Source organism: Parasteatoda tepidariorum, chromosome 2 (genome assembly GCF_982258835.1).
Source record: "Parasteatoda tepidariorum strain Cologne lab strain chromosome 2, Ptep-v5.0, whole genome shotgun sequence".
NCBI lineage: Eukaryota > Metazoa > Arthropoda > Arachnida > Araneae > Theridiidae > Parasteatoda > Parasteatoda tepidariorum.
In genome coordinates this window covers 54,404,300-54,432,139 of record NC_141756.1, presented here as the reverse complement: position 1 = coordinate 54,432,139, position 27,840 = coordinate 54,404,300, and the positions used below count along the sequence as shown (strand labels likewise).

Below are 27,840 nucleotides of genomic sequence, written 5' to 3'. Positions count from 1 at the left end.
ACTGCTCTAAGGTATCAAAATAAAATTACCGTATTTTATCACAAATTATAAAACCATATTTTATTGTTAATTTTACCAAAATCATTACCAAAGCTCTTTAGAAAAAATTACCGGGCTTTTTGGTGCTCCCATAGAGCCGGAAACACAGTAAATCTTACTATATATTCTGGTAGTTTTGACTATACTTTTTGTTTCAGTGTAATGCCAAAATTTTTGCATGTAAGCTTTTTAATTCTAAAACGTTTCAAGATATTCTACAATCAATGTCGAACTTAAGATTGAACGGTTCCAATACGCTGATATTTGAAATCTAACAACAAATCTTTTTCTTTGTTTATTTTCTGCGCGTGTACTCTCTCCAACGGACAGTTAAGAAACGAGGCCAAGTAATCCATCGATGCGGAAAAAATGATCGTCATAATATAGTGACAGATATTGATCTAGCCATGACAATGAAACAAATTCTTTCTAAAATCCGACTATTTTCATCGTTTGAAAAATAAATTTTCGAAATGATGAAAATGAAAGTCACCAGGGCGTATGCCCATTGCATAAATGAGTGTTGTCAACACCCAACTCTGCTCAATAACGGAGATTTTATTTTTGGATAAGTGGGTCATTGAAAAATGAAACAAGCGGGATTTTCGACGTTACAGTAATCAGTCACTATATGCTTCTCAATGTTAGGGGTACAGGGGCTTGCAAAATAGTAGGATTATTTATAGGATTTTGGAAGACGGTTGAAGCGTGACAAAATATTTTAAATTGGTAGAAACGAGAAGAAATTGAAAATAATTAAGAGATACTATTAAAAACGCGTTTATTATACTATATTACAGGGTTGGGTTTTTGACGTCAAAAAGTGGTTTTTGACATGACAAGAGTATAATACTGGTTTAAACCGTCAAAAACTGAAGTTTGCCAAGAAAATATATAAACTTCAAAACTACCAACAGTTGCCATGCATTATATTGAAATTTAATTATACTATAGGTAATCAGCAGGTTTTAAAATATTTTTTAATTAAAATAAGGTAAAATAACAAATTTAAAATCTCAGAAATTTATATTCAAATGCATGTGCAGAAAAATTTTGCACCAAAATTGTTTAAATATTTATATTTTGAAGAAAAAAAAAATTTTTTTTTTGATATTTAAGAAAATTAAAAGTTTATTACTATGCATTTTTGACATATAAGGAACATATAACTGATATTTATAAGGAACTTACAAGTTATGTTGTATAAATACAAACTTGATAAAAGTCTATAAAATTTTTTTTAATGTTTTACCGAATATCTTTATTGTCCAGTATGTTAATTTGAATTTAAAAGTAGTTATATTTATGAATAATGATAAATATAATTCATATTGTTTATTATATTTATTTATAATTATTACACTTATCATTTTAAAAATCTCTTAATTTTTTTTTCTCCACTTGTATTAAGAATACAAATAATGTATATCTTGAAAGCGAGAAGTAATTATTCAACAGCTGAATATTTAGATATTCAACAAAACTATATAGTATTCAGCAAAATAAAATTCACAAGTATTTGGATAAACTAAATTTTCAGCATAGTAAATGAATAGGCTGAATATACTGTAAATCGACACTAACTACTCTGTGTATTTAACAGAAAGCACTTAAATTTGTATTGTCTTATATTAACTATGAATTAAAAAAAATTGAAGATTTAAAATTCAGAATTACTGATTTTTCTGAAAAACTAACAACTAATCACAAAAGTCAAACTAAACAGAAGAACATTACAGTCACTGATCCATGAAATATTTAAACAAATTATTATGGAAATTTTTTAATTATCCTAATTAAATACATAATTTTAAAAATTAGACCATGCATCACACTACGTAATCAAAATGAAAATGATGGAAGTAGAAATTTAATTTAAAATTCAATAGTCTAGTTCATTTGCTCCTATATTACACATTGCTCCTATATTACACATTGCTCCTATATTACACATTGCTCCTATATGCACATTGGTTACTATTCAAAATATAAGTGTTTCTTCAAAATTTTAAATTTATTTTTTCTAGAACATATTTAGAAACACTATCCTTTTTAAAAAATATATAATTTTATGTATTAATTAAATTTCACTATAGGTTTTTGACATTTCAATATAGGTTTTTGACATTTGTGACATCTTTGACAGTGAGGTTCTTGACGTGACGGTTTAAACCATGGTTTAAACCGTCAAAAACTGTCACATGTCAAAAACCTGCCAACCCTGCTATATTATAGTACTATAAATGTGCCATTGTAAAAAATTCCGGATCAAATTACAGTAAAAAGTACCGGCACTCAGGATGCCGATACTCTTTACTGTAAAACCCATTCTTACCGAAACATGTTAGAATCAAAAATCTGGAGTACCGTAATTTTTATAGTAATAATTATCGTAAAAGCACTGAATCATTTTAATAAAATGAATATTATTACCGTAATAAACTACTATCGTAAAATATATAAAAATTAGTATATAAAAAGTAGTATATAAAACATATAACTAAAGTAGTTCTTTAATACTGCGCATGCGGGCGAAAAAAAATTTTTTTTTTCTTCTTAATTTTATAGAGCTAATTTTATTAATTTTATTTTCGTAATTTTATAGTTCAAATAAAAAAGTCCGATTTAAATATCTTAAAAATTTAAAAGGTTTCAAGTAATTTTCGAACTTTTAAAAAGAACATTAAAAATGATAAGGGTTTTTCTACAAATATTATGATAGTACCTTAAACCAAATGATAATATGTACTTCACAATAAACGTTCATACACCAAAGTGTCATTTAATAAGGAAAGAAAACAGGTAAAAAAAAGATACTTTTACTGGAAAAGATAATGGTTTAGTTTTGGTTTTGCGGATCGGATATTCAGAATGATTTTAAGGTACTCTGGGACAAACATTCATTTTAAAAATATGCAAGCTACGCTGTCAAAACTGATTTTATCTCGCGGAAAAATTTTAAATTTCGCTTAAAAATGAAGAATATATAGATACTTTTACTGGAAAAGATAATGGTCTAGTTTTGGTTTTGCGGATCGGATATTTAGAATAATTTTAAGGTACTCTGGGACAAACATTCATTTTAAAAATATGCAAGCTACGCTGTCAAAACTGATTTTATCTCGCGGAAAAATGTTAAATTTCGCTTAAAAATGAAGAATATATAGATACTTTTACTGGAAAAGATAATGGTTTAGTTTTGGTTTTGCGGATCGGATATTCAGAATGATTTTAAGGTACTCTGGGACAAACATTCATTTTAAAAATATGCAAGCTACGCTGTCAAAACTGATTTTATCTCGCGGAAAAATTTTAAATTTCGCTTAAAAATGAAGAATATATAGATACTTTTACTGGAAAAGATAATGGTCTAGTTTTGGTTTTGCGGATCGGATATTTAGAATAATTTTAAGGTACTCTGGGACAAACATTCATTTTAAAAATATGCAAGCTACGCTGTCAAAACTGATTTTATCTCGCGGAAAAATGTTAAATTTCGCTTAAAAATGAAGAATATATAGATACTTTTACTGGAAAAGATAATGGTTTAGTTTTGGTTTTGCGGATCGGATATTCAGAATGATTTTAAGGTACTCTGGGACAAACATTCATTTTAAAAATATGCAAGCTACGCTGTCAAAACTGATTTTATCTCGCGGAAAAATGTTAAATTTCGCTTAAAAATGAAGAATATATAGATACTTTTACTGGAAAAGATAATGGTTTAGTTTTGGTTTTGCGGATCGGATATTCAGAATGATTTTAAGGTACTTTGGGACAAACATTCATTTTAAAAATATGCAAGTTACGCTGTCAAAACTGATTTTATCTCGCGGAAAAATGTTAAATTTCGCTTAAAAATGAAGAATATATAGATTATGTTTATTAATGTTAACATTTTTTATAATCTTCACTTAGCTAGTTTATCATACTATCGGAAATTTTTTAACTCAAATTTCAGTCAATTTTTAAATTAAATCAAATTTCGAAATTTAAATGTTTCAGCATTCTACTAAAGTTTGGAGAAGATTTTCTACAGTCATAATTATGATATTAAATTATTTGATATTAAATTCGTAATAAAGATCTTAAATTTTGATAAGAAATTTAAAGAAAACTTAAATACTTACTAAAACTATTTTAAAATTTTTGAAACTCATAAAAAGAAGTGAACTATCAAAATTCCAGATCAAATCAGAGTAAAAAGTATCGACACTTAAGGTGCCGGCACTTTTTCCCGTAAATTCCATTTTTAACAAAAATATATTACGGAAGAAAGAATCCGATATACCGTAATTTTTACAGTACTAATTACCTCAAAATTACAGAAACTCTACATAAATAAATATTATTATAAAAATGGATTTTACGGATGGTGCAATACAAAGTGCCGGTACTTAATACATAAATTTGATCCGGGATTTTTTAACAATGAAGAATTCCACAAAATATTTGATAATAAAATAAAATAAATTTTGAAACATTTAAAATTCCTCTGAAATAAATAAATAAACAATGAATTAAAATTCGTCTTTTATTAAAACCTACTAATTGAATATCTTATTTTAATTATAATTATTAAAAACAGTTATTTCATTAAAAAAGTTAATAAGAATATAAAAATTGAAATCAACATCCAACTATGTACTAGATAATTTCATTAATTTAACATAAGTTGGTGATGAAACTTTGATTTTTAAAAAAGATAATTTATTATACATTTAACTTCAAATACTTCTTAAAAAATGGAAAACAGTCCCCGCGCCTTCTTAAGGAGCAAGAACGCTCTAGTCGAATTTAATTAAATTTCATACTGCTTGAAGTGCTAGTAAATAAATTTAATTTTGTTTCAGTTTTTGTGCATCACTTTGAATATAATTAAAACATACCTGATTAATAAGTATATATTAAAGAAGGCAACAAAAACTTTCAAATGAATTCAATAAAAACATAGACATGCAGAGCGAATGTACTTCGTGTTCTGAAACATTCAAGTTTGAATGTGGCATATACATGATACAACATACAACCATTTTTATTTGAATTTATTGTATTATGTTTTTATTCAAAATGTAAAATGTTATATCAATATGAATAGTTTATATATTGTAAAATTTATTTAAGAGCGTCAATTTGGTGAATGTGTGTTTTTATTTTCTTAATTCTATTCTAAATGTGTTTTCATTTTTCCATTTTCTCTTTCTAGAAAAAACTGTCTACATCTTTTTCCATTTAACGATTGTGAAGTCAATAAAATATACTACCGGTAATACTAGAAAAAAAATCTGATGCGGAGGTTTCTGTCATTCACACGTTTCATACACAGAACGGTTTTTATGTTTGGCTCGTTTTTTCTATCGACTTTTTCTCAGAAGTGCCTTAATCTTTTATGGAAGGAGAGCAATAAATAGGATTTACAGCCTCACACGAATTCATTATGGTCTTTCGTTCAGTCAGTAAAGTATTTTGAGACAGTAACACATGATACTTTACAATAGTCGTTGTAAAATGGCATTCGCATAAAAATATTTTGACAATAAGTTTAAAAAAAAAAATATTTTGGTATTTCAACGATAAATCTTGGGTTTCGGTGAAAAATTCAAAGAGCCTAAACAGGGTGTGTAGCCAGATATTTCAACAAAAAATAAGCACCTTTTAAATATACTTTAAGCAGTCAAAAATATTTTAATCACTTTCAAAAAAGAAATTCATAATTAGGATCTGTGCAGTAATAAAATGATTTTTTTCTATCGTTTAAAGTTTTTAATTTATAAACATAAAATAAATAAAACTTAGAAATACTTTCGAAAACTTTATATAATCATGGTAAAATAACTAGTTTCTGTTAAATATTGCACAGAAAATTGTGAAAATCATGCACTTTTCGAAAATTAAGCACTCTTTATGAGCCCCAAATAAAAAAAAGCACCTTGAAATGCTTTAAAAAAAGCGTAGATAAAAATAAGTATCTTTAAGCACTTTTCAAGAACACTAAGCACCCTGTTAAAATGAAATAAAATTATTTGAGCAGCTTTTCGTTTTGAGAAAGAAATATGAAGACTGTATTCTACAATATCTCTATTTTTTCTTCTCTACATATCTATATTTTTGCTAAATTTTTTAAGCATTAGATACTTAAAGACTGAAGTATAATATATAGATATAATTTGGTCATCAAGCTTCATTGCCCCTTGAAAATCTTTGCTGTAAATTTAGTTTTTTCTTAAGAAGTGATTTCTCAAAAGATATATGATTTATTTTATTGAAAAATTAATATAAAAGAAAAAAAAAGAATATAATTTTTGAGCGATAAATTTCATAAAACTGACGCATTTTTAGAAGTAAGCTTTTGCGATTAAATAAAACAATACTAAACCACGTTCAATGCTAATAATTTTTTATACAATTTGAAAAATGGGATAAAAATTTAGTAATTTTTTTACGATACCTTCCTTAGAGCATGGCATAAAAGTAATTTATTCAGTTAAATTTATTTTTCAGTTTTGTACTTTTTACTAAATGTGTGTCAGTGAGAACTATAATTTTAAAAACCAGAATTACAGCTAAAACGTTATCACATAAAAGGAAAAATCACTAAATGAATGGTTTAAATACCGCATATTTTGGTTTTATTAAACAAAATTATGTTTTTTTTTCCTAAATTTTATTCACATCACAAATGTTATTACTATTCATTTTAAGCAGTCAGTCAGTTAAATATTTCAGTTTCAGTAATGTTTTCCCATTGTTGTTTCAAAAATGCATGATATGGTTTTTTAAAAGTCAAACAAACATGTAACTAGAAAGCTATTCATCTAGTAAAAATCTGTGTCTGTCCTTTTATTTATTTTTTAAACGAATACTAGTTTATAACTAATTATATATACATGTAAATATATAAAAAAGAAACCGTAGCAGCTATTGACATCTAACACAATTGCGCAAAAACTAATTACTTGAAGAAAAAAGGTTTAATGTTAATAATTTAAAATAAGGTTTTATAAAAAAAGAGAAAAAAAATTCTAGGATTAATTAACTTACATTGCAAATTGATTTTTATTGTACTTCAAAAGAAAAGTCTTATTAAGGGAAAGTACAATCTGTCAATTCTGTGCCACACCGTGAATGGGTCCTCTATACAAAAGATTACCCCCTTCCCCTAAAAAGTCAGTGCAGTCATTGCACTTTGCGTTTGAAAGGGGAAGAATGCAGGCGTTGATGGATATTGCAGTAAAAACTTAAAATATAAAATAAAATAAATTCTCCAGAGGTTAATACCCTTACATGGTGATAGTTCCCGATTTTTTTCTTCTTTTTCTTGAATAGAGAGAACCCCCGAAAGGGTTAACCAACTTTCTTTTCTATTGGTATTAAAGTGAAAGCATCTTAAAAGGAAGAAAGATGTTAAATTATTAAATATTCAAATTTGTTTAAAGTTAAAGAACGTATTTAAAATTCAAATGCTCTAACGTAAATGAAGAATATTAAAACAATTTAAGATTTTTTAAATTAATTAAGTATTTTAAAGCGAAGAAAGATCTTAAATTATTAAATATTCAAATTTGTTTAAAGTTAAAGAACGTATTTAAAATTCAAATACTCAAACGTAAATAGAGAAAGGTAAAGCAATTTAAAAAATTTTAAATTTATCAAGCATCTTAAAATGTAAAAATGTGTTAAATTATTAAATATTCAAATTTGTTTAAAGTTAAAGGAAGTATTTAAAATTCAAATACTCAAACGTAAATGGAGAATTGTAAAACAATTTAAGAATTTTTAAATTAATCAAGCATCTTAAAACGGAAAAATGTGTTAAATTATTATATATTCAAATTCGTTAAGGAAAGTTAAAGGATGTATTTAAAATTCAAATGCTCAAACATAAATGGTGAATTGTAAAACAATTCATGACTTTTAAAGTTAATCATAAATAGCTTCATAATTATATCGATTATTTTAAAAGGAATTTTTTTTTCATGATCTTGGACTAACGATTTCTTTCTTGACTCTTTAAATTTTCCTAAGAGGAATAAAATATAATTTTACTTTTAAATTTTTAAGAGACCATGTTTCATACGCATTGATAAAAACATTCCAAAAGATTTTAAAATTTCACGGAAATATTTAAAAAATTTTTTCTTTAAATGCAAATGTTTATGTTCCTTTAACTGTAATAAGTTTACATTTCATGCATGTAATAAATCTCTATTTGCTTAGCTAAACGTAATTTATAAAATTTGAAGGATATTTTAAATAAATATTCGTAGTTTTACAGTATCATGATAAGTAAACAAAACTATAGCTTCCGAACATTTAAATTATTTTCCTGACATTTAATTTAATTTAGAGAATTAAATTAATGTACCTATTGCTCGAAAACTTTATCGAAACAATAAGCATCAATTTAAAAATTATAAAAAAGGACGAAAAAAAACTGATGGTTTTATTACTTTAGGCACTGAATTTTTTAAAAAATTATTTAATTCCAGAAGTTAATGGATTAGTATTTTAAAATTAAACTAATTTTAAAATTATTTATTATTTATTATCTAATTGGAGGAAAAAATAATAATAAATGAAGACTGTATTGATTATTCACACGAAGAACTGTCATTTTCTTGCCCTCACAATATTTTATATTGATTTTATAACTTATGTATATTTATTTTCTGGGATAAGTTTCTTTCAGTATACAGCTTAACAAGAAGAAACAGTAATAAGTATTTATCATAATTTATTTAACTAAAATATACCAATTTACCATTTTCTCACTCTCCCCATTGTTGGTTTCTTTTATAAAAAATAAAATATTAAAAAAAAAGAAAATTACAGTTTGTAACAGCTATTTTTAAACATATTAAATTCATCATTCGTTCACTAATATATAAAATGAGGGTATGATGCTAAAATGATGAAAGGATCATAGAGAATTAATTATTCAAAAGAAATTGCTTGAAATATAATTTTTAGCTATTGCTTGAAAAATTTTAATCTATTGCCTGAAATGTAATTTTTAGTTTTTTTTGTTTTTATTTTTTCTTGTTTTCATTAAAACTATAACTATAAATTATAACAATCATCTCCAACAATGCAGTGAAAATCGTGAATGCTAATTACCTACCTTAATTACTTCAAAGTAGACAGAATGTAATTAAAAATCTTGAATTTATTGTAAACACAGTAATGCATCAATAACCTCATTTAAATAGTTTGGAAATCCAGCATCTTTTTATTTAGTTCAACGAATATTTCTTTTTGATCAAGGGCAAAAGAGATTTTTGATGCAGGTGTTTTGATAACCTGCATGAGATCAACTTCCTACCTTACAGGTTAATTTACTTAGTCCATTGTTTCTAAGGCTAGAATGAATATCACCACAAAATAACTCTTAATATTAAACTATAAAGTAGCCTTTATAGTTTTTTCTTATAATTCCATATAACCTAATATTTGTCTTGAACGAGAAACCTTTATATTGTTATGTTTTGAATGTGAGTTAAATTTGATGACTTAAGTATGTAAATTTACAGTAAATGTGGTTATAGTTAACGATTAAATTAAGTGTTGAAGAGCAATATAAAGAAGATATTTAAAAAAGTTTTACTTTTACATGCAGTCAACAAATATTAGGACTACTTTAATACAATCTAATACACGAATAAGAATACGAATTGGCGTATTAGCAAGATATGAGTCATTAAGATTCTACTCTGCGAGAAGAAAATGGAGCTAAGCGTTTTTTTATCAAGATTTTATGTCAAAAAAAATCTTGACAACGAACATAGATATTTTTTATATATAAAATATATAAATTTCGGGTAAGGAATTCGGATATGAAATTTATTAAGGCCACTTCCAAAGTTATTCCCGAAAAGCGTTATATGTAGCATAACAGAAAAAAAAAAAAAAAATTGCAGTCGGCATGATGCCCCGTTGGCGAAACAGGATAACACACGTGTCTTTCGTTCATGAAACGCCACCAGTTCCATGACTTATGCTTATTATTTGGAAAGTTTTCTTCGAATTTTGAGAGGTTTTTTGTTAGAGCTTTTTCCACTTCATTAAATTTCACACTTTTTATTGTATTTCTTTCTTTAACAACTAATATCATTTTTATTGATGCAAATAAAAATGTTTACACAAACAGCTTTCACATGTACGTGTTACGATATCTTTAATTGTATCGCAACTTAATTTATAATCTAATTTAAACTATTTAATTTAAGTATTTTTCAATTCAAGTTTTTTTAATTGCCTTTTTCTTATGCTTAAACTAGTGAGTTAAGATTAAATGTATTTCTGTTCCTAATCTGTTTTTGGAACATTCGTTTAGGGTTAGCTTCTTCGCGTGCTTCTGAACAGGTTATAATAGGGGAAGCTATTCTAGCCACATACGACGACATTTCCATGCATGATTTCCCATGCAATTTGAATCCTGATGATATGCCCTAACGCCCCTAGAAGTTTGTAACAACATTTACCCGACACTTTTTTTTTTTTTGTAAATTTTTTAAACTTGTACATTTCCTCAAAAAGGAGAGTAAAAATGTCATCCTAAAAAATATATCTAGCTTTAGTGGCACATCTAATTTCGGATTCGAAATCCCCACACCCGAATTGGACAAGATCAAGTATTTGTGTAATGCAACATAAGATTAGTTCTTCGGTGTGATTTATCGAAAGAATTCGGCGACAAATTTAATGTTATTTTATTAAAATATCCATTTTTAAAAATATTCATTTTCAAAAATATTGCATTATAGTGAAAAATTCTTGCGATATTTTTTTTTTTGCAATTAGTAATATTTACTCAAATGTAAGCATAATTGTGATAATTAAAAAAATAAACAATACTATAAAAATAATCTAAAAAAATATAATTAATAATTTTTTTGAATTTATTAGTTAGCTGTCAAAACTGCTGGATATTTTGTAGCGGTTGAATATTTACTCGGTCTGACGGTCCAAAACAATGGCGGATAAGTTTGATCTCAAGGTGGGGCTGCTTGTTATGGCTAGGCAACGGAAGAATGACTTCCGGCCGATAATCTTGACCAACTCTCAGCCCCGATTTGTTTATATCACAGTGAAGAATTGATGAACTGCGACAAAAATAGATTTGCGGTTCTCTCCTCTTACTTTTTTTCCAGGCCGGGTAGATGTTTCTTTGCATATGCTATTGATGTAAAGGATTCATTGTTAAAATAAATAGGTTGTATTTTGAAATGGTATTATATTACGATAAAACATTATTGAAAATCAAATAATGTACTTTAAATAGGATGCTGTAGGTGCTCTTTAATTTGATTCAAAAATATATGAAATGCAGGAAAATTAGCATTTTTGAATATGCATAGCTTTTATTAAAAATATTATAGGAAATGTTAGCTATAAAATTTATCACTAGATAAAGAAAAAAGATAATACGTGTTGTATTATATTTTTCTTATCCATGAAAAAATACAAAACTATTACAAAAACGAAGAATGTTAATTCCATTAATGTTTCAAATGTTAAATTACAAACACTAATCATTTGAAAATTTTTATTCACTTCAATTTTATTCACATTATGTATTTGAGGTCACTTCATCAAACCATTAAGATTGAGTGAAGAGAACGGGAAGATCCGATCATTTGATCAAAACTCATGCAGAGTGACCTATTTTTTGTTTTGCGTATTGTACGTATGAACGCTCAAAAATAAAGTATGCAAAGTGAGGGGAAAAAAGCAGAAAATTTGATTGTGTAGTAATTATGATAGTAAATGAATAGTTGGAAAAATATCACATAACTCATAATGAATAGTTTTTAATTAACATCCTAAACTTAATCTTACATATGGTAATCTATAAAGGTAAAACTTAATGCTAACAGTGCAGTGTTTTTTTTAAATAAACTAATCAATCATGGACAAAATCTTTATCTCTTGGTGTGAATCGCGGTAAAATCTTTCTCAGAAAAGGACAACTCCTAGTAACTGGAATACCTTTTTCTGATTTTGACCCCGATTTCGGCCTATTGTCCAATTTTTTTTCTTCCTTCATTGGATACCACTCCAAGGATATATGTATTTTTTCTAACCTTCCCACTGCATCTTTTTAGGGACGGTTGGGGGTGGGCGGGATTTTTCAGGGGAAGGAATCGATTTTCTTTCATAGACGCTATGAGTTTTTAGGGGGTTATTGAACCAGAGTTTCTTTGCATTGCAGGCTCTGTTATTGTCACGAGTGGTTACCTGTCTCCAGACTTGCACGTCTATATCTATTGGTAAACGATAGGAGAAAAGTTAATAAATACCTGGAGTGTGGGAAAGTTCTGTTTTCGGACTTATGGAGTATTTAAAGAAACGTTTACTCCCGTTGGATGTTTAGTTGGTATTATTGATTGCACTGATTTTAGTTAGAAAATGTTGCTTTTCTATTGACGTGATTTATGCATTGAAATAAAAGATGAAAAAATTTATTTTTAGAAACTTGAGCAATGCCTTGAACATAGTTTGTTGAATTAAATTTTAATGAACAGTCAGTAATAAAAATGGACTATGTTTCAAGCTAATTTAGTTGAAATTCTCTCTCAAAATCACTTTGTTTTAAAAGATGAACTAAAAGCCTTGTTAAATAATTATTCTAATAAGTAAATGAACTTCAATAAAAGTGATCTATTTTAATTACAATTAACAGAATAGTATAATACGATGCAATTGAAATGAATTTTATCATATTTAAAATATTTGTTTAACCGTTTGACGTAGAATTTTTGTCAAACACATTTTCATTATTTTGCATTAATTTAGTCAAAATAAGGGGAAAATATTATAATTAACATTTAAATAATTTAAGATTATGAAATACAGTATGAAGCATCGGTATCTTTATCTGAATTAAAGGTAAAATCTTCCAAACATGGCTCCCTTCAAACAATACTTTTTCAATTTAGTACTTATTTGTAGTTATTTAAACCTAAAAGAAACAGTCATTCCTCAATGAAATTTGTTTAATTGACAAAATCAATGATGAATAAATTCTTTTATATGAATGAAAAAAAAATTTCAAACTACTTCTTCGCATTTTATATTTTGGTACAAATACAATAGAAAATATCAAAATATATTTTTAATTTTAATGAGAGCGTTATATATATATATTGGGCACCTGTGTCTTATCTGCGTTAAAGGGTTAATTTTTCATTATATAGTTAAATATTATAATCTAGATCATGGTCTCTGACTTTTATTACCTTTCCATAAATTAAAACCACTAAGAATTTCTTTATATTTCGCTCCATTATGAAAATCAACGGCAAATCATTTTCTTGGCCGGTTTTTCAGCCCACTAAAATCTTGTTTAGAAGTAAACAAATGACAAATATTATTGAAATACTACTGGAAAATTATTATTTGAAATAAAGAAAAGAATCATAAGAGAGGTGTGTGGGACCAAGAACTAAGAAAGGAAAACAGATTTTACAAGATGGTTTACAAGAGTTGGGCTAAACATATCTTTATAATTTGGTCTGCCCTGCCTAAAATGTTAAACTGATCTACTTGCAATCATTTTTTATAAACAAATAGTTCATTACATTTTTACTGCAAATTTCTGAGTTCATTTTTAATAGTACTAGAATAATTATTTTGAATAATAAAGGGTAGTTACTGACATATAACTATTGTGATTTACATCATTAGCATAATGCACTGACTTAGAAAAATTGTAAATACGATAATGAACTATCCATGTTTTAATATTACAGATTATCGATATTTTAATATTAGAGATTGTCCATATTTTAATAAAAGAAATTATTCATATTTTATTATAAGAGATTATCCATATTTTAATATTAATGATTAATTCCATATTAGTGATATAAGTGATTAATATTAGTGATTATTATTATTTTAATATTAGAAATTATCCCTTTTTTAATATTAGGGAATATTTATATTCTAATGTTAGAAATTATTTATATTTTATTAGTAAAGATTATCTATATTCTAACATTAGAGCTTATCCATATTTTAATATTAGTTATTTAATATTAGATTTTCCATATTTTAATATTAGTTATTTAACATTAGATTTTCCATATTTTTATACTAAAGATTGAGATTGAAGTAAAACAGATTAAAAATGTTTCATTTATGTAAGATCTGAGTAAAATAGATTATGGTTTATTCGTTTTCATATATTTTCGCGAAATTCTTTTTCTATTTAATAAGTATATCGTAGATATAAATGATTACAAAACAGAAGAAAAAAATAACTTCATCATTTTAATACTTCCATTTAAAACATCAATAGATCCACCTGATAGTCATCAGAAGGAGAAAGTCGAAATTTTTTATATTAAATTCCCCAGTGACTTTCCCTGAAGAGTTATGGGAGCCCCACGCGTGATTCATGCTGGGGCTACCCCCTTTTCCTTCAACCCAATGGCAATTAAGCCCTTCATCCATTCCATTAAAGGGGATAGGGGAAGCCGGGCAAAATGGAGGGGGAAAAAATTGAATTTCACTGGTGGGAAGAGTGCAATGACCTCCACCTTGCAGAGAAAGAGACAAAGAATAAAAACTTTTAGAAACACTATGAAAAAAAGGATTGCTCAGCATTGTTTCAAAATTTTTGCGTTCTGACAAATGTTAGAAGGAAAAAAAAGAAGAAAAAAAGAATTACATTGAAACTGTTAAAAAAATGTATCAAACACGCATACCAGTTCCTTTTATTCAAGCAATGCACCTGTTAATTTTTTTTTCTATTGTCTAAATGTAGTCGTAATTGACGATTCGGTAAAAAGGAAATAATGTTCTCTAATCATATCAATCATATAAATGGAAAAAATAAGAAAAGTTTCTATATTTCTTTTTATATTCCATTAATTCATCGTTTTTTTTTTTTTTAAAAAGCAACAAACAAACTAAAAAACGGTGATAGTTTTTTTTTGTATTATTAATAAATATGATAACAATTTATATGAGTATATGATTTTTAATTTCTTTTACATCTGTTCAAAAGGATAATTTTTTTTTATTCAGTATTTAAAAGACTGTGCAGATCACGTTTTTGAAAAATTAATACACAGAATTTTTATTACGTTACTACGGTGGTTTAAAAGATCTGACCGAAAAAAAATTTTTTTTGATACAAAGAAATAGTAGATATTTGCGTATTTACAACTGTTTCATGGAAAACCATACATCTTAAAAAGTAATAAAACGAAAATATAAAAGTTTTAATACAGAATTTGCTCAGTTCCAATTTTTTTTTATAGATTTGATCTGATTATTAATAATTTGAATTTAGACACAAACTGATTACAAATTTGCACAACGGTTTTCATGTAAATTTTAAACTTCAAAATTTTTTATAACTTAAAAATATCCCCCCCCCCAAATTGAGCTCAGTTCTATCTCTAACAATTTTATAAAAATTTTTAAACAATTATTTTTATTATATAAAAATCTGGGAAATTATTTCACTGTGTTACTAGCATAAAAATCATACACAATTTAAGTCCTCCAAAATATTTATACATTCTTTTGCATGTCTAAAAAGATGCCCATATACAACGTAAAAAAACGTCAATGCTGCAGTTACTATAACAAATGGAAATAATTCCAATAAAATTATTGTAACATACTATGTAATTTATCATAACAACAAATGATGCACTTCTATAATAAATAATACTTGTGAAAAAGTCTTCGTGTACTTGAAAAGTATAATTCTCCGATAATTGATTATGCCGTTCAACTATTTTCTATCAATTTTGCTCAAATAATTCATTGAATGTTTAGTTTAATCAATATAATTCTCTTCTCAATGTATAATAACTTGTTTAATGTATACAAATGCTTGAATACAAATTGGTAAATAAACATCCCCCCATTTAAATAAACCTTATTTTCGCTTGTCAAATTAAATAATACATCATGCAATAAACTTTAACATATGGCATAATTTATACATTAAACTGACTTAAACACATGGCAGGATCAAGTTTCATCTAGTTTCTACAAAGTTTAAACAAAACAAATAAATGAAAAAAAAAAAGATTAAAAAAAACTTAAAAAAATGACGCTTGATAAATATTTATACCGTTTGCTGCTTTCGGAAATTATAAATACAAATGGGTGTTAAAAACTCTAGAATGTTTTACCACAGGCTAATTATTGCAGTGAAGTGGGGAGTACCCTTGATACAACTCTCAAACAGAAAATAAATAACTTAACGGAAGAATAAACTTATAGTCTGCCCTTGAGAAAGCAACGTATTTTCTGTTGTCACGCGACTTTATTATTATTTTTTTCTTTTAATTCATTTCCACTTTCTGAGAAGGCGGGAGGATTCAAAACTACTTTCACATTCAAGTGCGACAAGTAAATCGGGATGTGTGAGGAAGAACTTGATGAACACATAAGTCAGAAGCATGTTTTTTCAGCAATGCGCGAAAGATACTGTTTATCTTCGCTTAAAAAAAGGGAGAAAAAAATGATAAATTAATAACATATTTAATAAGTAGCGTGTTTTTATTTATATCAGAATAAAATGGTTCGCAAAATTATTTTTGCCTGCAATTTTAAAATACATCATCAATGTTATTATTAAAAATTAAAATTTATTTGTAAGGAGTTCATCATTTAACTTTTCAATATACTGTGTCCGTAAAAATTAAAAATATTTAACAAGAAGTTTTCTGGGAGAAGTAGGAAGTTTTTTTTAAAAATGATATATTAAGCATGTAATAGGAATAAAACTTACAGAGTGGTTTATCATTTCTAAATAATAATAATAATAAAATTACAATTGAGGGGAAAAATCAATACTTTTGGTAAAATCAATAAGAAACCAGAATTTTAGCAAAATAACTAAATATTATGTTTTTTTTCTCTTATGATAACAATTCTAATAAAATAAGCCGGTGGATATAATGTAAGATGAAATGACATTTAATGGAATACATATTTTCTTAAATACAAAGAAGAATCGCGAGATAATGATAACCCACTTTTTGCTGTTTCTTAGTTTCTTGAAAAAATATAAAAGTTTCAACTAATTTTTATAGATTTGTATCAATCTACGGAGTAGTGAAAATGTTAAATACGTATAATGAAAGAATTTTGCTTAATATTAATCTAATATTTTTCCCCCCAATGTCCACCCGATTGACATTTGTCAATCACGTATGAGGAGGGCAAAGTTGTTAGATGTTGAGAATGAAAGAACATTCATGCCTTGTCCGGGATTCAAACCGACGATCTTTCTGATGTGAGGTTAGCTCCTTGATCACTAAGCAGTCAGGTTGGAGAATTAATCTAATATTACATCATAAAATTGAAATGAGGGCTAAAACAAAACTAACACAACGCACTTCACTTTAGAAATTCTCGATTACTTCTTTTTCTTTTCCAATTTGCCTTTTTTTGTGACTGTCTCGCAATAAAGCCTTCAATATAACTAATGTTTTGTATAAAAAGTAATCAAAGATTATTTGTAAATTATTTTTTTTTTAATTTAAAAGACAAAATTTATAACGATTTCAAAAACTTAATATTTTAAGCTTTCAAATAAAACGTTCTCATAAGTCAAATAAATAATGGAATTTTGGCAGTCAAAAATTATTCTTTTAATCAATTTGTGTAATATTAAGACAGTGTATTAATTCTTACAATAAATAATTAATCATTCATAACAGTTAATGTATGTTTAATTTTGAGATTGAAATAACAAAATAAAAACTTTTTAGAAATTTTTTAACGTTGTGTTTGAGTCAAGTCCATCTATTCGTAAAATCGAATTAATCTAGTTAATACTATTAGACACCGATAAAAAAATTGCTTTTTTTTCCACTTTAAAATCGAACATTTAGCGTATCTTTCGCATGGACTTTTAACATTTTAATTGATATCTATTTTTGATAACGTTTTATATCCAATAGAGCTAATTAAAAATATTTATTATACCAGGAAACCATATGAATAGATAATTGCAATACATTAAAATAAGAAAAAACCTTTATAAAATTATATTTTACAGGGAAAGATAACTGAAAAAAAAATGAAGACACTTACATTTTTAGTCACCAATTTAGCTCGAATAACCACAAGTCTTCTGCGATGTATTCGGGAATGAATAAAAGGCTTGATATCTGTACCTTTGCAATAATTTGAATAAAGTTTAGCATTCTGGAAATCTATGACGAGATAATAAAGAGGATATGATTTCTTGTTTACATCTGGAGTGATCGCTGAAGGCATATTTGTAGGTAATTAAGATTCCGAAAATATTTTTCTACAATTTCAAAATACTAAATGAACATTAATTATTTTAATCTTCTTTATATTCAATAAAAAATAATCTTTAGCTCTTATCTATCCTTTTTACGTATTAAGAAAAAAATACGTTAAAATCGTTTTTAACCGGAAAGATAGGGGAAAATAGCAGTAACTCTGTAGCAGTCATAACGTTGTATCGAGTATTATCAATGACGAGAATTCAGAATTCATCTATAACACGTGCTCGGTGTTTTCTTTCGGCTCTTGGGATAAGAGTCTATCGAGCGGTGCCTCCCGCTACTCCAAGGGTTGCCAAAAACTCAGCTAGTAAGAGGTTTTTCGCCAAGTCTCTTGCAGATTGATTGTAGGATGTTTTTAAGTGAGACTTTTTAAAATAGGCCTTATTATGTTTAAAATGTCATAGGTTTTATTTTTTATTTGGTAAAACTTTAAGCACACTGGGAAACATTTTCTAAAAGCAGAATGTATGGATCAATGATGCATTCATACATTCATGCAACAAATCATTCAAAAATTGATGATAAGTTTACAAAAATTTTTAGGATGGTTCAGAAAGAAAATACATATAGAAAAAGTTAAACAAATTAATTAATTTATTTGGGAAGTAAATTCAAGATTGAAATATATCTGCGATTTAAATGACAAGGTTTATATATTTTTAAAGGTTATATATTTTATGGTAGTACATGTTTACTGGTTGAATTTCATTACTGTTAAAAGTGAAATTTCCATTCAAAAGAATTTTGAAAACTTTAATTTCACAAAAGAATAAATTCGACAACTTGTGGATTATTTATACAATTTCGTTTGAAATTTAACAGCATAATTGTGGTTTAGATATACATAATTTTTATTGTGTTTTTAATTAAACATTTAAGCACAAACTTTAAGTTTATATTTTGTTCAATAATGCAACCTTTTTAATAAAACTAAACTGCATCAATGATATGCAAGCTTTAATGAATTACATTATGAAATATACGTATATAAATTTTTGAAAAAATATATGTACATTAACTGTTAAGAAATTGGCTGGAGTTGTATAAAATTATGTAAAAATAAATTGAGTAGTTTTTTATTAGATCCATGAAGTTAATTTAAGGAAAGTTTTCTTTCTTAAATGTTTAATTCTTAGCATTAACCGAATGCCAAAAAAGTAAATAATTTTTTAAGAATGTAATAGTTACTCTTTTGTATAAAATGATTAGTTTCTGAAATCTACCATATTAAATAACGTGGTTAAAAGAACGCTTTTGTTTTAAACTTAGTTTGGGTTAATAATTATAAAAACATTCGTTAACATACAAGCATTATTTAAACTTATAGTGTCTTTTTGCTGAAATATAAGTATTTTTTTGCCAAATTTGGTCTATCCCATATACATTTTGGAGAATGTCGTACTGAAAACAAAGGAAATATTTTTTGTATTATTTAGAAATCGTAGTTTCCTATTATTTTAATTATTTTAATATTCTAAATTATTGCAATATTTTTTTATTTTATAATTTTCTTTTTCTGCGATGATTTCGTTATATTTCATAACAATTTAAAAATTAATTTTTCTAGATTGGAGAAAAAAATTGAGAGATGCATTTCGATTAAAACTTTGCTCATAAAATTGTAATTAATTGATATAAAACATTTAAGTAGTTTAACTGCTCTATTAAACTGCTCTGACTATTTTCCATTCTTACAATGAAATATTTTAGTTTATCACAGTTTTTTTTTCATTTAAGACGAAATATACAGTTATACACAGTTACAGAATTTATAAGTTCATTTATAAAATATATGAATTTAAATGAATATCTTAAGATGAATGAAAGATAAACCTAGAAAACAGAAATTTTGATTCTGGACTATTTTGGGCGATAAATAAGCAAATATTGCTCTTGGGTTGGAGCCAATCATCAAACGTGTTGACAACTCTTCCGACTGAGATGTGGTCGCTAAGCAACGGAGGATAGTTTTTGTTTTAAAACCCTACTGTGAGGCAGCTGTTTTTAAACTCCCGCATTGAAATGAGCAAATAAAAGGCTGTGATCTTAGCAAAATTGGCTTTTATTTTAAATAATATTATAATCAACTGTTTTAAAAGTAAAAACCAGAAAAAATAATTGAAATAGTTAATCAAATAAATGATAGATAGTTTAAACTACATGTTAATTATTAATCATATGAAAATTAAAGAAAGAATTCCCAATATCAACGAAAAAAATTTAAAATCGAAAGTGAAAATTTAGATCATGAATAAAAATTCATTCCAGTGGTGTGAAGGGAAGAGAGAAGACGACGCCAAGTTAAATCCATTCGATGACTAAAAACAACAATACTTATTTTCTGCCAGGATTATGAAATTTATTTTTAAATCGAAAAATGCTTGGTTTAAGCAAAATGCTTTATGATGAATAAGATGTGATTTTCAATCAGGCTTATTAATGAAATTTTGCTCTTTAAAATTTAAATATTTTTTATATTTTAGAAAAATGTAAGAGCTTTATATTAAAAATAATTTTTTTTTTTTTAACCAAAGAACAAATTTAACTTATAATAGGATTATTTATAAATGTTATGCATATTTCAAGCGTTTTTTTTTCTTTTTTTCCGCACCTCTGAATCTAATTACTTCTTTAGAGGCATTTAATCAAGAAGTTTGTTTCGTCCCTTCGCACATGCCTCTACGCCTCTGACGGAGTCTAAAATTTCAAATTCAAAAGACTAAGATTTAGATTGATGAGACATTAAAAATATTGCAATTTTAGCTTAAATCATTTATATTAATGATTAGTTTGGTAAGCTTTATTATTATTATAACCGCCAGAACTTTTTGCATCAAAAACTTCGCCATAAAATTTGAATAAAATCTTGAAATTACAGGCAGTACCGGTAGCGATGATTTTAACCGAAGTGTCAAAACAGTTAACAAAGTAGCTATATAGAAATTAAAATATTATTACAAATCAAATTCAACTGTTATATGCTAAATTTAATACATATATACTTATTGATTAAAAAAAATGAAGTTTTAAAAAATGTAACTTCAAACATTTTTTCTTCTAATTTTTTCCCCATAACATATGCTGATTTAATTTTAAATGCGTATAAAATAACATACAAAATAATGTTCAATTATTTATCTTTAGATTGTAGTTAATTTTTAAATTGAAATATTTATTTTACTCATGAAAATTTTGCATTAATAATATTTCTTTAATTATAAACTCCTCACCGTAAAAGGACACAACCCACCTCAGATAGATTTTGATAAAATTTGATAAAAACATAAGTTAATGTTATACAAATAAAATAGTTATTGAATAATTATAATATACAGGCATGATCGCGCATAACTCTCATAGGAGTCTAATGGTATGAAAAAGTCGTTTCAGAATCAAACAAAGGAGAAAAAAGGTTGTTAAGAGGTATAGTCCCACACAGTATATTTTCTACAGCATATACTGTAAAAAAAATTCTGAATCAAGTTGCGGTAAGAAATACCAGCACTAAGGGTGCTGGTATTTTTTACTGTAAAATCCCTTTTTACCGGAACATGTTACGGAACAAAAAATCGGATATACCGTAATTTTTACTGTAAAATTTCCATACAATTACTCAATCACTCGAATTAAATAAATATGTCTAAAGGCTTCCTGCTATGATTTCATCCTGGAAATAAAAGCAGTTTGATGTTGGATGTTGTCTACAGCTAGCTACACACCTCTCCAGCCCTTTGGAAGAGGCATTGTGGTTGGTGAGAGCTTGGCGAACAAAGAGCACGGAACTCAAAGAGAACTCAGAGTATCCTTTGGCCAAGGGTGAGAGATAAAGGGATATAGGAGTCCTATGTCGTATAGTCGTACTGTCAGTTCAGATTTCATTTAAATTCACAGTACCACTAGTACACAGGGAGTTCATCTAGTTGACGATTTTTTTAAGAGTTAGGGTATCCGTAATATGGATTGGCCAGCCAAACACTCCCGACTTCAGCTTTATTAGACATGCCTGGGACATGCTGGAGAAGGCGGATGCATTTCGCAATTTATTCCGGTAACAATTGGGGTCCGAAAAACAACGTTGCTGTACGAGTAGGACTAATTGCTGAAGAAGCTTTTAATTTTTTTTTCTTCAGTAGGAAATTAAAGGGTGAAATCTTGCTGTATATGATGAATAATATCATGTGAAGGAGAAACCCCCTATTAATCCATTTTTCTAGCTCATCTCTCTGTAACCTTTGTTTAATACGATCTGACTTCGACACGTGAACATGTTTGCTGCTTTTAACTGTTGAATGGTTGTTTTATTTGCACGATATTAACCTGTGTTCATACGAAATTTCATTAAAATCTCCCTAGCAACTCTGGAGACAATTGGCCAAATCTAGAAATTCTCTTAATTTTCAATTCAAGGGCAAAAAGAATAATAAATAGCGTAGAAATATAAGTTTATTCTATAGTAATTTTTTCGAAAATATAGATAAAAAAATCTAATATAAGTAAAAAAAGTCTTATATATTTTATATCGGATTGTCAAAACTGATGGGAACAACTGAGGATAGAAATTATCGAATTATTCTTTGGTAGACAAGTGGAAGACTAAGCTATCTAATTTAATAGAGTCCATTTTACAAAAGAATAATTTTAACAATAGAATTTATGATTACAGTTTGGAAATCATGCAGAATTTAAAACCGTTTCTTTAGGGTTAAAAGAACTCTAATACTTAAAATATTTTACTCTTCATTGTATTTTACAGCGATTAGAAATTTAAATGAGAAAGAAAACGTAATTTATATATTTAAATTATTTTGTTCTAAACGAATTCCGTTATAACTCATCCAACAAAACGATTTTTACAGTTCTTTTATTTTATTTGTTATACTTTCTCTTCTCCAACTGAGTGATTTATGCTCATGAGATAGAGCTGAAAAATAATAACATATAAATAATGAACTATTTTTTGAGCAATTTAAAGGGAATAAAAATAAATGATTAAATTTTTTTTAAAGTTAATTTTTAAGGGCAAATTTGATTTTTTTAAAAATAAATTATAAATTATTTTAGTAAATTATAAATTATGGAATACTTATTTTTCACAACACTACAAATACTGTAATGTACATAAAATAGATACTAACTAATTTTTTCAAAAATTTTGAACAATTTTTTTCGTGTACGCATTTAGAAAAATTTATTCTACGTTGAACCATTTTTTCTGAACTGTAAACTATAACTTTGGCTCAAATTTGCTGCAACGTTAAATTGAATTATTCTTCCATTAAAAATGAATTTTAGTATCACGTAATTTCTGAGGTATAATGCTATGGTTCAACTTAGCATTATACATAGTAAATGTTGCAGCTAATTTAAACCATATCCTGAGTTTAAAACGATTTAAATTTCTAAAAGTGTTATATATCATTCATTCTTAGATAATTATGTTTTTTTTCACTCAATATAAAATTTTAGAGATTGTTATTTTACGAACGTAATTCGTTTTTGGATGACAAATATTTCTCAATACCTGCTATTTTCTGAGTTGAAAGGATAAATTCCTAATATTCCTTATACTCTAAAAATTCCGGATCAAATTATGGTATGAAGTGGAGCATCAACCGTAAAATCCATTTTCATCGTAAAATATTATACCGTAATTTTTATAGTAATATTTATTTAAGTTGAGTGACTCAGTGATTTTAAGGTACAAATTACGGTACATCAGGTTTTTTCTGGAACTTGTTCTAGTAAATTGTTCTAGTGGATCTTGCGGTAAAAAGCACCGGAACCCTGAGTACCGGTACTTTCTACCGCGATTTGATCTGAAATTTTTTAAAGTGTGTAAACTGTTATCAGACAAGCTTTTCCATATTTAAGGAAACAAGGTAACATTTAATTAATTCAAACTAGCTTTTTAGTCTCTTTTTTTAGCTATAAAAAAATACCAAATGTGGAGACAATGTAAGTAAAATTGCTTACATATAGTTATGACTTTTATGATTTTTTTTATTTATTGAAATTCCTATCGGGCGTATGGATGGGTTTCCTGACTTCTTAAGTTATTGATTACTAAAACCTGCCCATTAAGACAACAAATCATTAGATTATTTAAACTTTGGGTTGTTCGTAGTTTAACTAACTTGCTTATCTATAGAAACATTTCTCTAACGGGGCACCGAAAGTATACGGGTATTTCTCTGTGTAAGTTGGCAACACTTAGTCATATGTAAATGCGTGGGAGTTTTTGTAGTTTTTCAAAATGCGTAACTGCACCACATACTAAAGAAATCCAAATGTTTTCTAAGAAACTCATGTAGACCAAAAAAAACAAGTTTTTTCTTTTATTACCCCCTTCCCCACAAAATGATGCATTTATTGTCAAAAGTGTTTTTTAATTTGTCTAAGGATATTTTTGAAGTCAAATAGGTGCAATAAGAAATTATTCCGCAACACTAGATTGCATAAATATTAAAACCCCACAACAATTTTAGATTTGTGAAGATAGATTTAAATAGATTAGGGAAGTATTAAAGAGATTTTAAAAAAGATGCCAAGTATCAAATAAATTTGTATACTCAACTTTAATTAATTGGAATATAATTCAAGTTTAAACTTTGCAACAAAGTACATTTTCTTTGTAGTTTAATGTGATGAACTTGAAGGGTGTTATAATTTACATAATTAAAACAATGTGATTTTTTTAGTTATTTAAATTATATTTCGGGACACCAGGCGTTTACTAGAGTTCCCGCATGTTGTTCAACGTGTAATTTAGAACTATAAAAGCGTTTTTGTAGATATTGATGTTTAACATTTCTCTTTTTCTTAGCATAATTGATATGAAGAATATTTGCAAATAATTTTTTAACCTTTAAAAAATATATTTCTTTTTCTGGATTATGCTTGGGAACAAATATATCAAAAATATATTAGAATTTTCTTAGAAAAATCAATGTTCAGAACAACAAAAAAAAACCCGATTAAAATATAAATAATTAGCAATGAGTTGATTAGATAAGCATAATACTATTCTCAATATATTTCTCAAACAAAACATTACTTTTCCATTTTAACAAGCGGGAAAAATTCATACATAAAGTGTTATTCACCAATGTATCTAAATTTTTCAAATAGAATAGGTTCGTTAAAAGCACATGAGAAACATTTTTTTTCTATTTTGAGTACTCATGAACTTCTAAGGTTAATTAGAAATTGAAACTACATGCTCAAAAGAAATATAACATAATTTTCAATTCGTGGAAGAAAACGAAAAGCATTGTTGCATTTCAAAAGTTGCTTTGGTTTAATAAAAACTTTCATTCAAGTACATTCAATAAAAAATTTTGCATTTACATTTTTGCATTCCTTTTTTTACATTCAATAAAAAAATATAGCTGGATTTACTTCCTAGAGTTCTTAAATATACAGATTATTGTTTTATTAAAAAACAGTCACAAAATGTCTCGTTATAAATTGTATTTAGTTTAAGTAATCAGAATTACCGTTTTCTGTGTTTCTAATTTTGTATGAAAAAGAAAGAAGTCAACGAAATTCCTATAAAATTATGTGAAAATTTTTAGCATAAAAATTCTATTTACGATTGAAATCGGTGTATTCGATTCACTGGAAATAATAGCCAAGCTATGTTTTTGTGGTTTTTGGATTGAGTTACCACGCAATTATTTGTAATAATTCTCAGATATTTTTTAAAAAATTTACTTTTTATGTTCTTAGATAAGTTCTAATTTGAGTAGAAACGTTTCTGAGTTTCAAAATGGATATTTCCATCTCGCTAAACAAAGCTCATTAGCTCTAAGTGAGGCAAGTTTTGACAACATCTAATTCACTTTCTTACGTGACAGGTCACGGGCAGTGAGGCGGGTTGTGTCCTTCTTTTACGGAAGAAAGAAGGGTATAATAGAAATTGAAATATGAAGGACATACAGGCTCTTAAGTTCAAAGGTATCAAAGATAATAAATAATGTTACTTTATGAAGAAACATAAATAAAAAATTATATTAACTCAAAACGTTCAACTTTAAATAAAAATAATAATATTTTTATTAGTTGAAAGGTACCAAACATTTAGAAAGTAAATTTAGTTACTGTACGAAGAAAAATAAGTAAAAAAATATAAAAATATATAACTTTAAAAAAAAAAAATATTTTTTGCGTTCAAAGGTGCCAAACATATTTTGTTAGCAAATTTTATTACTACTTCAATAGTCTATTATATACACATAAGTTTAAAACTATAAAAACATAAAACATTCACCTTTAAATAAAATAATTAATATTTTTGTATGTTCAACTGTATCAAATATATTTCGATAGTAAATTCAAATTACTATTAGTAAAGAACTATAGATACATAAAACATTCAGCTTTAAAGAAAAAAAATATTTTTACACGTTCAGAGGTATTAAAAATATTTTGTTATTAATTTCGTTTTATTATGAGAAGAAACATAAGTTAAAAACTATAATAAAATAAAACATTCAAATTTTAATAAAAAAATTTATACTTTTACATGTTCAGTGGTATCAAAATATGAAGAAACATATGTAAAAAAACTATAAAGACGTAAAACATTTAACTCTTTGCACTCGGATGTCACCTCTGAGGTGACTACTAAAGTTACCAGTCTAAAATTAAGAGCTTTTTTTTAATAACTAATTTTTTATGAATTTTAAAAATTACGTCAATAATACTTTAAATTATGTAAATAAAAATTATTTGAATTATGTAGTAATATAACATTTTCACTTGTCACTATTTTCATGAAATGCCAACAGTTTTTGAAATGTAACATACACATACTAACTTTTAAAGTTAGCAATGTTAACATATGCTAACTTTTTGACCGCTGAAAGTATAAAAAAGAGTAGAAACTGAAAAGTTTAATCACACTTGTTGCAAAATAATGATTATAATAATTTAAAAAAAGATTGCCATAAAGTTTCTATGATTAAATTATCATCAGAAATTTCAAGTCATTAAATAAAAAAATTTAGGTATCAGAAATGTTTCAGTTCTTAAAATTCTGAATTATTGAGATTCTGAGCAAACCCCGTCATGTGTCTCGAATTTCAAAGTTTCCGTACGCGTTTTTCAATCTATGCGTCATCCCGATTTATAGCGGGTAAAAGTGGAAAATTCATGACCGCTTTATAGTTATATAACTTATTTTTGCCTTATTCGCTTTTTTTAAAAAACTAATATTAATGTTTATATATTTTTTAAAAAACTTTTTCAATATAAAACAGTAAAAATTATACCGTAAATTAAACAGAAATATTCATTTAATTAGAGTCATTCAATGTTTTTACGGTTATTACTGTAAAAACTACGGTATATCAGATTTTATTGTTTCGAAACATGTTCGGTAAAAATGGATTTTACGACAAAAAATACCGGCATCTTGAATATTTTTTACTATAATTTGATCCGGAATTTTTTAGTGTATCGGACCAATTGCATACGAATTAAAATCATTATTGACGTAAAAGAACCT

At 26.5% G+C, this 27,840-nt stretch overlaps 1 protein-coding gene across 4 annotated transcripts in view; it reads right to left on the bottom strand.

Moving 5' to 3' along the window:
• Positions 1 to 27,840, bottom strand: part of LOC107437917 (BTB/POZ domain-containing protein 2) — a 106,415-nt gene that overhangs the window by 15,216 nt on the left and 63,359 nt on the right. Inside the window, exon 1 of one of the 4 annotated variants that reach the window (XM_016050057.4) lies at positions 18,109 to 18,583. The exons of the other annotated variants lie outside the window; for them this stretch is intronic. Within the exon in view, the coding sequence (XP_015905543.1) occupies positions 18,109 to 18,294 (186 nt within the window). The 5' untranslated portion in view covers positions 18,295 to 18,583. Of the gene's footprint in view, positions 1 to 18,108; positions 18,584 to 27,840 lie in introns of those variants that run through there. 4 annotated transcript variants of the gene reach the window in all.